The sequence below is a fragment of the Daucus carota genome, chromosome 4 (genome assembly GCF_001625215.2).
Source record: "Daucus carota subsp. sativus chromosome 4, DH1 v3.0, whole genome shotgun sequence".
Classification (NCBI taxonomy): Eukaryota; Viridiplantae; Streptophyta; class Magnoliopsida; order Apiales; family Apiaceae; genus Daucus; species Daucus carota.
Window position 1 is genome coordinate 31,535,779 of NC_030384.2, and position 16,497 is coordinate 31,552,275.

General features: G+C 33.9%; 2 protein-coding genes across 3 annotated transcripts; both read right to left on the minus strand.

Annotated features, from left to right (window-relative positions):
• Positions 1 to 351: 351 nt before the first annotated feature.
• LOC108217227 (cytosolic Fe-S cluster assembly factor NBP35) lies at positions 352 to 3,958 on the minus strand. Its single transcript, XM_064092334.1, has 3 exons — positions 3,745 to 3,958; positions 3,554 to 3,655; positions 352 to 1,568 (listed from the first exon to the last, which is right to left on the minus strand). Exons 1-3 carry the CDS (start codon positions 3,812 to 3,814, stop codon positions 646 to 648), a joined length of 1,095 nt encoding a protein of 364 aa, XP_063948404.1. The 5' UTR covers positions 3,815 to 3,958; the 3' UTR covers positions 352 to 645.
• Positions 3,959 to 4,681: 723 nt separating this feature from the next.
• On the minus strand, positions 4,682 to 11,545 carry LOC108219227 (glucose-6-phosphate 1-dehydrogenase 6, cytoplasmic). Of its 2 annotated transcripts, none has more exons than XM_017392554.2 (16): positions 11,353 to 11,545; positions 10,804 to 10,981; positions 10,542 to 10,627; positions 10,282 to 10,348; positions 9,997 to 10,183; positions 9,551 to 9,708; positions 9,395 to 9,463; positions 8,484 to 8,542; positions 8,347 to 8,383; positions 8,002 to 8,073; positions 7,420 to 7,567; positions 6,841 to 6,936; positions 6,147 to 6,217; positions 5,657 to 5,772; positions 5,141 to 5,186; positions 4,682 to 5,047 (listed from the first exon to the last, which is right to left on the minus strand). In XM_017392554.2, exons 2-16 carry the CDS (start codon positions 10,972 to 10,974, stop codon positions 4,880 to 4,882), a joined length of 1,551 nt encoding a protein of 516 aa, XP_017248043.1. In that variant the 5' UTR covers positions 10,975 to 10,981; positions 11,353 to 11,545; the 3' UTR covers positions 4,682 to 4,879. The 2 variants fall into 2 exon arrangements, with proteins under 2 accessions (XP_017248043.1, XP_017248042.1); XM_017392553.2 differs by having other exon boundaries at positions 11,279 to 11,511.
• Positions 11,546 to 16,497: the final 4,952 nt, after the last annotated feature.

Sequence of the window (16,497 nt, forward strand, 5' to 3'; positions counted from 1 at the left end):
ATCTGTTCAGCAGAATTTAATTGTGAGTAAAGTATGTTGTAGCTAAATTCTCCAAATTAACTTGGAATTTCAAAATCTGCTCCATGGCCAACGCCGAGATAGACGGTTTAGTTTCCTGGTGTTTTGCCAACTTTTTTGTCGTCCTTGGAGAACACGTTCCTGTATTATTACAGATTTTAAACGGAAAGCACTGCCTAATCATAAGACCTGGCTTCAAAATTTTAAACTTCTGTAATTCGTATTTACCATAAATTGTTAATTGTTTTTTCTTTGGTAGAATACTTCAATTGTTATTTGGTGCAGTATTTCGCATAATGTGCATACGTTACTCGAGGGCATTTAGCAGAGAACTAAAGAAAAAACTTAATTTATGAATGCATAAATTACACAACCTACTACAGGCGGCAAATTTTACATTTCCAGTGTCAACAACATGCACTTCTTTTTCTTTCTTGAACTGATTCCACCCGATACGGGAATACTTGATTAAAGTACACATTAGGAAAGCATCAAATAAATTTCACGTTTAAGATCAAGTAGAAAGTCTCAACAGATTCAAATTTTGGAAATTGAGCAAGTACACGAGTATCTGCTTATCTATTTTCATAGATAGGCCCTGCAGCCAAAAAGACAGCACCAGATGTCTTAAGCATCATTTATCATATCTGGCATTTGTGTTGCTACCAGTTTCTCTATGATCCGCTTTAATGCAGGTGCACTCGCTCTACACTTGCTATCCGAAAAGCAGGACCTGCCTTCCTCTGCTGCTTTACACAACTGAGGGTCTAATGGTACCTTGCCAAGAAAAGGTACACCCATGTCTACACACATTTTTTTAGCACCACCACCACTGCTGTCGAACACTTCACTGCAAGCAACCAAATTCAGAAGTTCCGGTGCTCTCTCTTTTATGAGATTTATTGCCCACTCTGTCACGTCTACTTCTTCACCTATAGTTGACATCCGTGCAAATTTGAAATCTGGAACCGACTGAGACAATCCACTCATATTTTCAACTACCCCTAGAACTTTTATTCCAACTTTCTTGCAGAAACTAACCTCTTTCCTGACATCTATCAGGGAGACCTGTTGTGGCGTAGTGACTATTATAGCACCATCGATTCCTGTTTCTTGAAGGAACTGAACAATTGATATATGTTCATCTGAAGTCCCTGGTGGAGCATCAACTACCAGGAAATCAAGCTCCCCCCAGTAGACGTCCTTCAGGAATTGCTTGATGATTCCGTTTTTGCGAGGGCCTCTCCATATGACAGCATCATCTGGATTGGGGAGCATGAACCCAATTGACATGACACCGAGATTGGACTCCACATAGACAGGAGACCATCCAAGATTACTCTGGTGAATCTCTTGGCCTTCAAGGCCAAGCATTTTGGGAATGCTTGGACCACATATATCAATATCAAGGAGACCCACTTGAAAGTCCATAGCTGCCAGTGCATATGAAAGTTGAGCAGAGAATGTGCTCTTGCCAACCCCACCCTTTCCAGATAACACTAGTATCTTGTGTTTTACAGTAGCCATTCTTTCTGCAATTGCAACCAAATCTGCGAAACAAATTCAGCAGTAAAATGAGATTGTAGCATTAACAATGGGCAAGTAAATCTTCAACTAGAATACCACTTTTAAGGAAATAGTAATCACAAGACACTAAATTTTACTTTTATAATTAAACTTAGTTGCATGAATCAACTGTGAAAGGTTACCTATACATATTACACAATGCTCATCAACTATTACAAATTTTGAATAAAATACTAAATATCAAAGGCACGTCAAGAAACTATAATAGCATAAACCATCCTCTGAAATGTTTCATGAAAAAATTATTGTCATAGATCATCTATCAATATTTTGCCTAGCAGTTGAAGCCTTCATAGCTACTAGAAGGCAATGCAGCCATTAAAAAAGGTTATATAAGAACCCGTCGCTCTACTTTCTTTTAGTGGGCAACAAAAACAAAAAGAGATTGTTTTGAAAGTGAACTACTTCAGGGTGATCTTTCCAGGAAAGAAAGAACTATAACAAATTTTACATATTAAAGAAGTTGTGAACACCAATATGCCACAATACTAGAGGCCAGAGGGAGGCACCAAATTCGACATCCAGATGAAATACACGTATGGAAAATCATCCTGGTAGAGAGTAAACAAATATTGCACGAGAATAGGCCTATTTAATCTGTGTTGGGAGATTTGCATCTCATAAAAGAATTTTATAAAATAATATTATACACAAGTCCCACAATAAGAACCCTGTGTTTTTCTGTAAACATATTGAATTGGGATAGTTTGGCGAGGGGTGGCAATATCAGACACGACCCGAAACCCGACACGAACCCGACCCAACCCGAAACCCGATTTACTGAGACAGAAACCCGAAAGTGACCCGAAAATCACCAGATTGACCCGAAATGGACCCGAAATGAGAATTTCATTTCTAATAACTTCAATTTTCAGTTTTATTCAATTTCAAGTGATTTTAGCTTGACCCGAAATCGACCCGATTGCTGCAAAGAGGGCTATAACCAGAGGGGGCTGTTCTGGCATGCCAAAAGGGAACAACCCTTGTCCCTACTGAAAGAACCACAATTTGCCACAATGGCTTCTATTTATTCTAGTGTGGTTGGATTCTGGTCGAGTAAATCTAGTGCAATCTCTGTTCAAGCACTCTCTCTTGTATGAAGTTAAAGCATTACTCGAAAGAAAAGACATGAGAATGTACATATATGTATACATACACAAAAAAACTAAGAGACTGTGAGCTAGATGATTCTTCATCTTTAAAACTTATAAAAGCATATTAACAGATATGCCCCATCAAGCTCTTCAGACTGAGAAGGGGCCATAACTAATATCATGAAATTTAAGTACCATAGGTGCACCAAATCTCAGAAGGTTATCTCCAATAAATTTGTGAGGCAGTAAGTAATAATCCAGTACTGCAGTGCTAACAAGGAGGTTATTTCCAATTGTGAAATCCTATGCTTTGAGTCCTGCAGAGGATGGGTGCAGCAGGCTAGGGATATTTAACTCGACTGATATTCACATAATAGCATGATTTGAATATTAGGCCACGTCTCAAGGTTTCGGAACAGCCATATAACTAAAAATGAGATCAAAAAACATTTGAGTCATTACTTGAAATGATCTTAGATGACAATATCCTCAAATTACTTAATTTGGACACTACTTAAGTATTGCCTCATAGATGAGCAACTAGTGATCGACCCCCAAAATAAGTTTCAGAGAACATATTAACAAGCAAGCAAAATATACATAATTAGTTAATTACTACATTAGCACACAACAACAATTGGAACTAGTAACAACAATAATTAATATACCTCTTAAGCTTTTAGGTGAACTAGTAACTTAACAATTGGACTCGAGCTGCTTTAAATGCAAAAACATCAACACACACAAATATACATATACAGGCAAGGGCAAGTTAATAGGGGGGGGGGGGGGGGGGGGGGGGGAGAGCGAGCGAGCGAGCGAGAGAGAGAGAGAGAGAGAGAGAGAGAGAGAACCAGGGTCAGGGCCTTTGGGGGCGGAAGCACAAGCATCCTGATTAGGGCAGCCAGCACAAGCATCAGATTTACCAGCAGACTCCGATGCAGGACCTGGGCAATCTGTGGTATACCAAACATAAATTCCCCAATCAATAAACACATAATCATATAAAACATACATAAGAGAGACAGATTCTCAAGTTACTCACGTTCATTGGCATCTTCAGGGATATTATTGTCACCGTTCTCTCTAGCACCCTTCGCCATATCATCTGCCATCTTCTCTTCTTCTTTCTTTTTTGTTGACAAACAAACAATTAAAATTTGTAAGCTTTGCACTTCCCTTCTAAACAAAATATCTCCGCCGACTAGCTGCCTTCCCCGTTCCCACGATATCTTTTTCTCTTGTGAGCTATGACTAACCCATATATTTCGAAAAACATACGAAAAATCAATTTATTTAGGTTTGACTTTTAACTTGGAGGAAAATTTCTCTCTGCAAAAAAATATCAAAAAGTATATATAAGATTATTTTTCAGAAAAGAATAATCAGAAAAGCGAAGTTCTTAAAGTTAATTTTCCATGTTCTATTATTTATTGTTATTAAAATTGTTGAGAATATTTTTAAATCTAAAAATATTATCATATTAACATAGGAAAATTGTTTTGAAAATTTCAGAACACTCTTTTAGAGAAATTTTCAATAAAAATATTTTGTTTTATAAAGATCATATAATATATAAATAATTTACTTTTTAAGTCCGGAAAATATGTATGATCATGTTTAAGTTGAAACATACCGGAGCCGTTTGGGTGAGCTTAAAATAAGTTCTTCTTTCTTAATATAAAAAAAGCGAAGTAAAAGTTAGAAATTAGTTAAGACTTATAAGTGATTAAAGTGTTTGGGCAAAAAGTAGAATTCATGAAACAAAAGTTAGGAATCCTAATTTTCTATAAGTGCTTCTCGACTTTTTACATAAACGGTACGAATAGGTGCTTCTAACTTAAAACATCAAGAAACCGGACTTAAAACCCCACCCAAACCCCACGCAGGTTGGAAGTTGGAATATAGTTTTTTCCTTTTTTTTTTTTTTGCGTTATAGTACCAACATAGGAAATGTTTAAAAGTACACAATCAAAACCACATTCATGATTAATGTATCACATATTTTTCATTATTTATTAATGCATCTCTCTGAAAGTGCCTCTATGAGTACCAATTCTGCATTTTTTTCAATCATCCATTACTTCTGCTTCAACATAAAACATACAAACCAAATAAAAAAGACAAGAACGTTACAATATCACAGCAACTCAAGTGACTAATTTTTATGGTAAGGAAATCTATAAGGTAGGAGGGATCCATATGTAGCCATGTGTTTGAACATAACCGGCCTTCTCAAGCAGCTTATCCGCTTCCGCTGGCCCTCTGCTGCCTTGCTTGTATGGAATTGATTTGAACTCTCCCCTGTCGATTCTGTGCAAGAGAGGAGTGAAAATCTCCCAGGCCGCCTGGTAGACAGAACATAAAATAAATATTTAGTACTATGTTGTGGTACACATGAGTATTGGTATAAAAGCATCAGGAGATCTGATAACATGTACCTTTAGTTCATCTCTCCGAACAAAATGTTGTTGATCGCCCCTTATCCTGTGGTGATAACATGAAAAAGGTTTCAAAAAGACGATTAGAGAAAAAATTAATTTATTGGCCAGTATTATATAGGGTGGGGGCTAGTAGCGAAATACACCAATTTGTATGAAGCCTACGTTTGTACAACAGGAATCATGATCTAGTATGCAACGTGAATGTTTGATAACTATCCGTCTATGCTTTTGAGAAATGACATGTTATAACATTAGTTTTGTGAGTTCATTGTATAAAATATACTTTATACTCCTGCTTCTGGATAGCTGCTAATATTGGCGACTCTGTAAATTCAAGATGCATACTTTATATTATAAATTTATAATCCAGCTTGCATATGCTCCAAAAGTATATTGCTGTCGTTAACATGACCGCCCTTGGCGCAACTCTTATTGGTGGATTTTAGACACTAAGAGAGTGTAATCAGATAAAAGGAAGTTTTATTTGGTAGATTATAAGAAGGGGAAACATACGTGTCAAGAATTAGACGTTCATAGGCTTCTGGAATGGTAACTTCCTGATAACGTTGCCCGTATGACAAGTCCATCTCACTTTGAACAGTTGACATCTTAAGTCCAGGTTGTTTGACCTACAGTAAAAAAGATATTAGCAAATTTATATAATCGCTGACATTTAAGAAGCTTATAATTCGATAAAATTCTACCTATAGTTGGGTTTATAAATCAAAGTGGAAGGTTAGAAACTTGTACCAAATTATAATTCAGTTTATATATGTGTATATATCTTATAACTAAATGAATCGCAAAATTTCTGCATAAGCAAATATAATCTTTCAATTTTTAAAATATATGAAATTCTGATTGCGAAGCAATCATAGGCAACTTATTACTAAACAATTTAAACACTTTACCTCGAATTCTAGGTATGTGCCTAAAACAAATATGTCCAGAAACTAACTTTTATAAAAAGTTTAAGACGCATAAAGAAAAATCGGTCGCTTACTGTAAGCTTCATATACATTGCCTCTGATGGTTGTAGGCGGATTACAAATTCGTTTCTTCCTTGCTTATTACCTGCACAATAAGGTATTTGGTTATTCAAGTTCAGAAATCAATTTAAAACAACCAACTTAAACTTTGCTACAGAGATGCACCTAGTTCTAGTATATTATTTGTATGTTTCAGCTATTTTCGCGGTTGCTCTGTGATAAGAGTTAAAATTTTTAAGAATCTATCAACAAATAAGACTTCCATATTATCTTCACTTAACATATATCCAGTTTTGAAATGATAAGAATTTGTAATGGAGATGTCGTGTTATTAGATTTATATCCTACTAAAACGTGTTGACATAAATTCAAAGTGATAATATACCCATTTTCAGACACCTAATGCTAACTGGGGAGGTGAAAGGAATTCTTTTAAACAATATTGCAATCATAGTATCAGTATCCTCAATCCTAAGATTTCATGATATGTTCAGCGAAAATCAAACAGAGATGATTATAGAACTACATCTTCAAACTTAAAAGTCATTTAAGGAAATGCTCTGAGCGAGATCAGTGGGACTATAGTCTAATTTCTTGAGGGGAGACTCAATAAAATTGTCAGCGGTTGCAATTGACTTGGTAGAAAATAGGAAGTGATGGCAAGTTATAAATAAATTACAGAATATGCATAGAACTCAGATGCCATACTTTTGAATATATCACCAGGAACATCCTTGAACTGCACTCGGATTTCTGCCTTTCTAGAATTCAAAGCTTTCCCAGCCTTGAGTATAAAGGGTACACCTGAAGCAATAATAAATAAATGTTATTGCTTGCAAGAACAATAAATTGTATATGATATATTAAGCCAATGATGATGCTGAAAAAACTAAGAAGCTGGTCACAAGCCTCTAAAGTACACCCTTATTCTGTAAAAGACTTTTCCGCACTCTAGTACGAGGAAACATTTCTTTTGTTAAACTTAACTTGCAGATTTGTCTCGGTTTACTTGCTAAAGCTTTTATCTGTCCTTGCACTAGTCACATAACGTGCCCTTTTTATACTTAAAAAAGAAATACTTTAGTTTAGAAAATCTCACTTAATTTAAAATTGTTAATTGGATTTTATAACACAAATCTTAGCACAGAAATCTTAATCATTACTTTCGGTACTGCTGGGGTACACAAATTTTCCATGCTGTAAAAGATTCTTCATTTTTGCCTAATTCAATGAGCAAACTCAAACGGAACTGTACTATTAAGAAAATGCATGAATCTATTTCCGTACCTTCCCATCTTTCGTTGTGTAATCTTAAAACCATAGTAGCAAATGTAGGAGTATACGAGCCGTCAGGAACTGTTGGATCTTCTAAATAGCCCTCGTACTGCCCGAGAACAACCTCTTCATCTTTAATAGGAACTACAGATTGAAGAACCTGAATTTGCATAATATTTGTCAAGTAAATTGCTAATATTAAAAGAAATGAAAATTAATCGAAATAAAAGATGATAACAGATATGAAAACTTTAAATGAAATTAGAAGTCTGACTGAGAACTATAAAACAATGAAAATTTATGTGGGCACTTTTTGCTTGTATGGATTATTATATAATAAGATAGCAATAACTGTGCTGTATGGGTTATGGTGAAACAAGATGGAGTTGAAGGAAGTTTTAGTATAATTTACTCATGTAAAGGGATCAGAGGCTCTCTCCTTGGACCAAATAAATGAACCTTCTCTTTTCATTTTGCAAGGGTCAATTTTAATTCTTTTAAAATAAAATTGGAACTGTATAATCAAGAGAGCGAAAACTTGCTGAGGATCACATACAAAGAATAAAAAAGAAACATTAAAAGACTCAAACACACCTTTACTTTCTCATCTCGAATGTGCTCAGGTTTAAGAGAGACAGGCTTCTCCATAGCGACAAGGCATAGAACCTACATTACATAGAGAACTACATTAAAAATACAATTCATTTTGGAAACTGCAACAGAAGAAGAGATGGGAGGAAAAAATATGCTCTATACTGAGAACCGGTAAAGGTAGTAGTCTCTTGACTGCAGGCTGATACTCATAGTGAAGTTCAAAAAAAGTTTTGTAACTTGAATCGTAGTCATTTAGGTGTTAAAAAAAATTCAAAAAGATATTTATGAGACAAGTGCAGAAGGGTTTATATAACTCCTGGTTTCTATTTGAGTTAATGTCCTCACCTGCAATAGATGGTTTTGGATGATATCACGGATAATTCTGCATATATAAAGAAACAAAGGAGTGAATTAACACATGCATTACAAGTTACAATGAAGATTATGTATCAACAAATAACTGCCATTGTCACACAACATACCCATACTGATCAAAATATCCACCACGACCATCAGTTCCAAAATCTTCTCTAAATACAATCTGCAAGTGAAAGCGTAGAATCGAGAAGAAAAAGTTGAGCAAATTGATAATCGTCAAATACCATACTAAATAGGCAAAAAACAATAAGCCGCGTTATACAAAGAAGCAATGTTGTATCAAATAATGGAATCATGTTATGAACGCGATCAGTACCAAGTACCAACCCCAATAATTAGTTTCCATCTGGGAAATCTTATGTTTTAATTTTTTTAAAGATCTGTCAACCTATTTATTTGGAAACATATAAGATTATAAAAGATATGCAGTTCCCGAATTCTTCTGAAAAGAAATTAAACACTGTGACCCCCTCTGTTATGTAGACTCGGCTGGAAATGTCCACATAGATATGCGTTCAGGTGCCAGATTAGGAAATATGTAGAAAATTTTGTATGTTTGCAGCCCAAAATGATGTATAGAGTCATCCCTGTCTATGTCGAGTATCCGACAAGGTACTTAAGGTAATATGCTTAGTTGAGGGTGACGCAAGTCACCACAAAGCAGGAAAAATCGGGATCCTTTGGTATTTGTGTCCATATAGAAATGTGTTCAACAATTCAAGTGTCAGACTAGGAGATATTTCAAAATTTTTGTACATTTGTGGCCCAAAATGAAGTGAAGAGACGTAAATGTCCGAGTTTTGAGTGTCCGACACGGATTCGCGGAGTGAAATAAAAATTTGGAGGTTATGCAGCCACATAGGTCCCCACAAAGCAGGAAAATTAAAATCTTTTGGTATTTTGTAATATAAAATCATGAAAAAAGATAGAAAGCTACAATTGACACGCAAGGTTGCAAGCTTAGCTACGATGCAAATGCATTTAATTAGGAAAGAAAAAAGAATCACCAACCCACCTGAATATTATCAATGTTGTCACGATTCCAGAGTGGCATGAAGAAACGATTTGCGAATCGAAGTACCAGCTGCACAGGAGACATCCAAATACAATAAGGATAACAATACACGACAACTAAAGCATTGAATGTTGAAACTATCTCGACATTTATTACCAAGTTCTGCACCAATTCTTTTCCCAGATAATGATCAATACGGTAAATCTGGGGCTCTTCAAACAATTCCCCTATCTGGTTACTGAGTTGCTCAGCCGATTCCAGATCCCTGCCAAAGGGCTTCTCAACAACAATTCGAGTCCATCCACCAAGATCAGCTGAAATGGTACATAGACATATTGTAACTTATATTACTTAAAATAGCATATACAAGTATTTGATAATAATTTGTTTTAACTTAGGCTTCAGATTCCCTGTTAATTCCCTAAACATAAAGCTCTTTCCATATTAACCTTTTCTAGGATTTTCTTACATAACCATATTTAAAAGTCTGGATAAAACATTTAAACCTGACAAAGTTTAGTTCAATTAAAGGACAGACAGACTACTAACTAAGAGGAAACAGTAGACTAATCAGAAGACAATTGTGTCATGTTGAAACATACATTTATTCATGCAGCATTTCTTGATCATCTTGCAGACAGGAGGATATACTGATGGAGGTAGAGCAAGGTAAAAGAGTCTGCGGGATGATCCTTCTGTGCTATTTCTGTATATCTCGTGCGCAGATATTTCCTTGTCCAGTAATTGATAACCCTCCTCGGTATCATAAGATCCGCAAACATATTTGATCTGCGTGATTGGTAAGGAGTCAATAAAATTGACACAAATAGATTATGTAGCCATGTAGGTGACCATTTGATAAACAAAGTGACAACTTCTTTACTAACCAATTGCAGAAAGTTAGTCAAATCTTCTTCATGCCCCTTAACAGTATTCTTGCTTGGAACAAGATATCTGCAGTTACCATTATACAAATCAGTTGATCCATCATAGTTACTCCAATGTGTTACACTCAATATCAACTGGACTATAAGATACATATTAAGTCGCAAATAATTTTGGCGCTGAAAAGTATCAGAATTGATTCTTAACATATATTTTCACTCCGAGTAAGTAGTAACTTATGAGCCTGATATACAGCTCTTACCCACGAATTCGTTCTCTCAACTCTTCGTCTGATATTTTTGTCCTTGCATACCCGAAAATGTAAACTTCATGTGATTGCAAAAACCCCTGTGCATATCCATTCAAGTTCCAAGTCAGCACAAACCAAATTAGATATAAATTACCATCTACAGCACAAGCTTCCATGAATATGTTAAAACAGAACTGATATCATCTCAGCCTACTCATCAAATAAAACCCCCATATTCATTAAACAAGAAACTTCAAGGCAATTTTGAGCAAACCTGCCGATAGAGATTAAACAGTGCAGGAAAAGTCTTCTTCTTGGCAAGATCACCAGAAGCACCAAGAACAACAATGGAAAGACACCCAATTTCAGGCACATTCTCTTCTTTCAAAACAGAATCATTTCTAAGAGGTGCTCTTTTTTCAATACTCCATTTTTCAGATGTCATCTTCTATCTGATTTCACATACAACCACCAAACGTTACAATAAAAAACCATATTTGACTAAATATTCAGTAACATCATTATCAATAATTCAAAATTTAATAACTAATATTAAGGAAAAAATCAAGAAAGCTCAAGCCTCAAAAGGGTATTTAAAATCACTCCGTTTGAGCTCAATTCGCATCATTTGCATACAAAATAAACATAAAGATCAAAACTTTGTGACAGTTCTTGAACAAAAAATCATCACCAATAAATATAAGATCACAACATTAAAAAAATGAACATAAAGAGCAAGAAGATCAGACCTGAAAGCAAATGATGCTTAAAGAAAAATATTAATGTTGCAGGGAGCAAAAAGTCTGGGAGAGAGATGTAGTACCTAAAACAAATGATCTTGGTATGTATATATACACACGAGTAGAAAGAAAGATAGATACAAAGAGAGAAATGTAAGCAATAAGACTTTTATTTTCAAGCAGGGGTTGATGATTCATTCGATTTTTACAGCATTCTAAGCACCAACTAACTTTGTCCTCGTGTCTGCTGTTTTTTTAATTGTTTCATTTATCATTGTTTTTCCTCCAAGCCGCCATAGTCGACACGACTAGAATAAAATTTACGCCTATATATTCGTGTGTTTACATTTCCTGTAAATTTGTCATATTTCTTTTAGTCTATCTCAAATTTATTTATAACAAATATTACTCCAAATAATAATAATTATAATTAATTATATATATATATATATATTTATAACTACGATTATCTCTTTTATTTTGTAACACAGGACTTCCTTGTACATACATGTCTTAAAACAATATGAGATAGTATTCGTTAAAAATAGACATGTAGAATATTATATAAAATTTATAAAATATGTATAGGATTGTGTTTCTCATTTATTTTATTTTATTACGCAAGACGATTGTACTACCTTGCACATACATGTCCCGCACCAGCCTCGGAAGATAATGTTTGTTCAAAATGATTGGTTAAATTAGACCCGTGAAATATTATATAAAATTTATTAAATATATATAAATTGTGTTTCGACGAGGTTGTCTGCAAAGCTATCAATATACTTATATAAAGGAGAAGCGAGGGGCGTGTAGGTGGCGCCTCTCAAATCGCTCCGTTCTATTTTTCTAATTTTCTGAATTTTTTGGATGAAAAATATCAAAAATTAGAACTACCTTTTTTAGTTTCGGGTATATTAGAAGCAAATTTCAGAATCTGATTTTGTTTCAGATTATTTATGGAATATAGTCGTTTAAAAGTTTTAATTTGATTTTGTTTCAAATTATTTAATTATGGGAAAGAGTAGCACGCAAGTCTCTCTGCAGTTATAAATACCCCTATAGATTGTAGGATTTTGGATCATCTAAACACAACCTATTCTCTCTCAATACCACAACTCTAGCTCTCTCTGGTGATAGTTCTCTTGCTTGATTTCTAACTCAGTGATGCCGTTTTTCTGCAACGACAAGTGAAGGCAGTTTATATAGTTTTAAAAAAAATAAAGGTTGTTGCAAGCAAAGGTATCGCTATGTGGGAGTCGACAAATTGAAACAGGGGGGAAAAATATAGTCTTGACATGATATTGATGGATGATATCAATAAATTAACTAATAGTGATGTATGTTTGTTGGTTATTCTTTTATAATATTTGTTTTGTTCATCGGACATGTTTGTTGTTTTTAATTTTTATATGATTTACTTTGTATATAACACAGTATGGTGAAGTGAGGGGCGTGTAGGTGGCGCCTCTCACATCACTCCGTTTTATTTTTCTAATTTTCTGGAATTTTTGGATGAAAACTATCAAAAATTAAAACTACCTTTTGTAGTTTCGGGTATATTAGAAGTAAGTTTCAGAATCTGATTTTGTTTCAAATTATTTACGGAATATAGTAGCTTGAAAGTTTTAATCTGATTTTGTTTCAGATTATTTAATTATGAAAAAGAGTAGCACACAAGTCTCTCTACACCTATAAATACCCCTATAGATAGCAAGGTTTTGGATCATCTAAACACAAGCTCCTTTCTCTTAATACTACAACCTCACGGATTTAAGTTAGATGTTTTTGTGCACAATCAATCCAAAAAATTTGACGGAAGGTGACAATGTAAGAACATGATTACCTTACAAAAACACAAATAAAATTAAGATTCGTCGTACTTTAAATTGTTAATTACATGTATTATTTTATTTTATTTTTTTTCACCATGAATTATAGTCCAAATTTGCAATTAGTATTGGTATTACATCAAGATTTTTATAATATAAAATTAATTTTATCATACAAATATTAATTTTGAAACGTTAATATAGTTTTTATAAATAGCCACAACATTATTTTATTCTACAAATATTAATATTTAATCCTTAATATAATTTTTATAGGCCGCCGCAACGCGCGGTTTCTCAACTAGTATCTTTAAAAGTAGTATATTTCTATTGTTCATATTATTAATAAAATATACTACTTGAATATAGTAACAGATGATCAGACATTTCACTGCGCTTATATACATATTCGACAAATTTAGTCGATATAAGTTTTTCAGTGGAATGAAAAAATGAAATCCAGTTCTTTCTAACAATTTTTTATGTTCAAGGCTCCTTTATAAAAGAATCAAACACATTTTTTTTTTCGAGATAGTCTATCTTTTTCGAGTTAGTCGATCTTGAGTCGAATTTGATCATAGTCAAGTTGTTCACAAACAATTTTTACATAAACTTAACTGATACTTAGTTATAAAATATAATTAAAAATCTTATAATTTACATCCATATTAATATCGCACTGTCATGATAATCATATAGTTGTGCTTACACATGACTCAAACATTTGTAATGTATTTCTTAATCGCCCGATTATAATCTATAAAACATTATTTATAATTTAACAAATTAATCCATATTAAATGTCATAATAATCATGTACTCACATATGTTCGATAAAGTATACATTTGTTCTTATCTCATGTCATAGATCATTTTTAATGTTAAGATTTCAATGATTTGGAGATTTTAATTTAAAATATATTAATTATCCATAATATTTTGAATTTTAAAATATATACAATACCTGAGCTAAGTTGAGTCAAACGAATTCAAATTAAATTCGAATCTATCTCAAATTAAATGAGCCCAATTGATAAAAAATTCTACTTGAATTCATTTACAAATTTAATATATTTCATTTTGAAAACTAGACTTTTTTTATTAAATACACAAAATCGAACTCATTTAAACAAGCTCTCAACTCAAATTTTTTGTTCAAGAAGGAGCTTGTTTCATTTGTTTGCCACAAACAACCATTACTATTGGGTGGTTAGAAACATGGAGAAATATTACCAGTATTATACTACGATTGATTATTATTGTTGTGCCATGTGTGATAGGAGGGGTTCAAAAGATGGTTGACCCACGAGACTTGGATCCCATCTCAGTGATCTCACTGCTGTAAACTCTAAACTCAGGACTTGTTCAGCTCTTTTGCTTTTAGCCCACCAGTGAGTCAATAATCTATTCATCTCTGACCATATTACACTACACGCCTTTGCCTTCTTCTAGAACGTAGGACATTTGTTAAGTTTGTTCTGCATGCCACACTTAATACTATAATAACCCCCTTGACACCCGGCACCTTCATTCCCATCTCGACTGTTACTCTGTTTAATAATAAAGCTTCACACATAGAGCTGTAATTCGAGCCGGGCGGCTCGCGAGCTCGCCCGGCTCGAACTCGTTTAAGTAGGCTCGACTTCGGCTCGTTTAGTTGAACGAGCCGAGCTCGGGCAAAGGTTCCGACTCGTTTAATTAAATGACCCGGCTCGGCTCGACTCGTGAAATTAAACGAGCCGAGTTCGGGTAGAGGTTTAAGCTCGATTAAGTGTAAAATTAAACGAGCCGCTCGCCCGACTCGCTAAAACCGGCTCGTTTAGCTAAACGAGCCGGCTCGACTCGACTCGTGAAATTAAACGAGTCGAGTTCGGGTAGGGATTTAGGCTCGATTAGTTAAACGAGCCGGCTCGGCTCGACTCGATTAACTTCGGCTCGAATTACGCCCGGCTCGAAACTCGGCTCGCTCGGCCCGAATTACACCCCTATTCACACAAATCACAACTCATTCGCAGTTTCGCACCATCTTCTTCACAATAAACAAATAAATAAACAATCGTGTGCCCAGACTCTAGTATAATTCATATCTGTATTAAAATTATAAAACATGGTCGATAGTGTTTGATAAAATCATTGACTAGATTTATCTAAATCCCGGAGTTGTAAATTATTCTCTCGGCTTTTTTTTAGTTGTAAATTAATACTCCTATAATTAATATTTAATTTTGATCTTTTATAGAAATTTTATTAAAACACCATTTTTTTTGGGTTTGTCTAGTGTGTGTGCATGGACACATGCTATGCGCATGATACTCAATTTTATAGATTTGAGACATTTTGATTGGTGTGGTTGTTACATATGCAAAGAGGTCCATCATTATTATTGAAAAACAATAACTAATCAAAATGAGTCGAACTTATGAAATTTAGTACTTAGCATGTGCCCATGACCCCGCACTAGAAAAATCATTTTTTTTATACCGAAAGCAGGCAGTAACAAGAAATTTAATGAGAACAAGCGTAAAAGTCTAGTACCCACATGTGTGACCGTGTGAGTGCTTTGATTAATTTGAACCACTTTCTAAGATCCAAGTAGAAAATATATCTGATGAAGAAAAATTCAAAAAATAAAGGAAACTTCTTGTTTTGTTCAATTCAAGACTTTCAAACTAAGTTGAATGTTAAATTTTGACTTCACCCATGATATCAGCAGATATGTAATAGTATCTCTGTACAAGTTTTATATTGTATATATCACATGAACAAATTCATGGAGTATATGATAATTATTGTTTAGGTTATTTCCTCGATTTCCACCTTTCCGGAAGCTTGACTAAAGATTATTTTGGTGCTTAATATATGTATAACGTGGACCATACCATCCTCTTTCCGTCTGCTGAATGGAACTCGTGCTTCCTTCACAGATATTTAACTTACTTGACATTTTATTATTATATATTATAATCAGATATGATAATGAACTTTAAATACAATAAAAAAAAAATTCTATATCATCATCTCTTCAGAACCCACCTCCCACACACTCAATCCATATCGGACCCATTAAAAGTCTTAACAAGACTCTGGATAGGACTCAAAGAATTTTAAAAATATGAATTTACGTTTAAGTTTATATTTAGTAGTTTATATTCCCTTCGCTTCTTTTACATGTCAATTTTGACTTTTGATTAGTCAATTAACTGAAATTTACATGTATCATATAATTGGACAAAATAATAAAAATTATATCATGAAAAAATATATTTAATTTGTTTCAATATACAACTTTCAGATTTTAATGATAATAAATAGATAATTTATAATTTTTAATCGAAAATTGGTCAATTATACTCCTTCAAAATCAAAATGCAATTAGGCTAAAACTCAATATTTTCA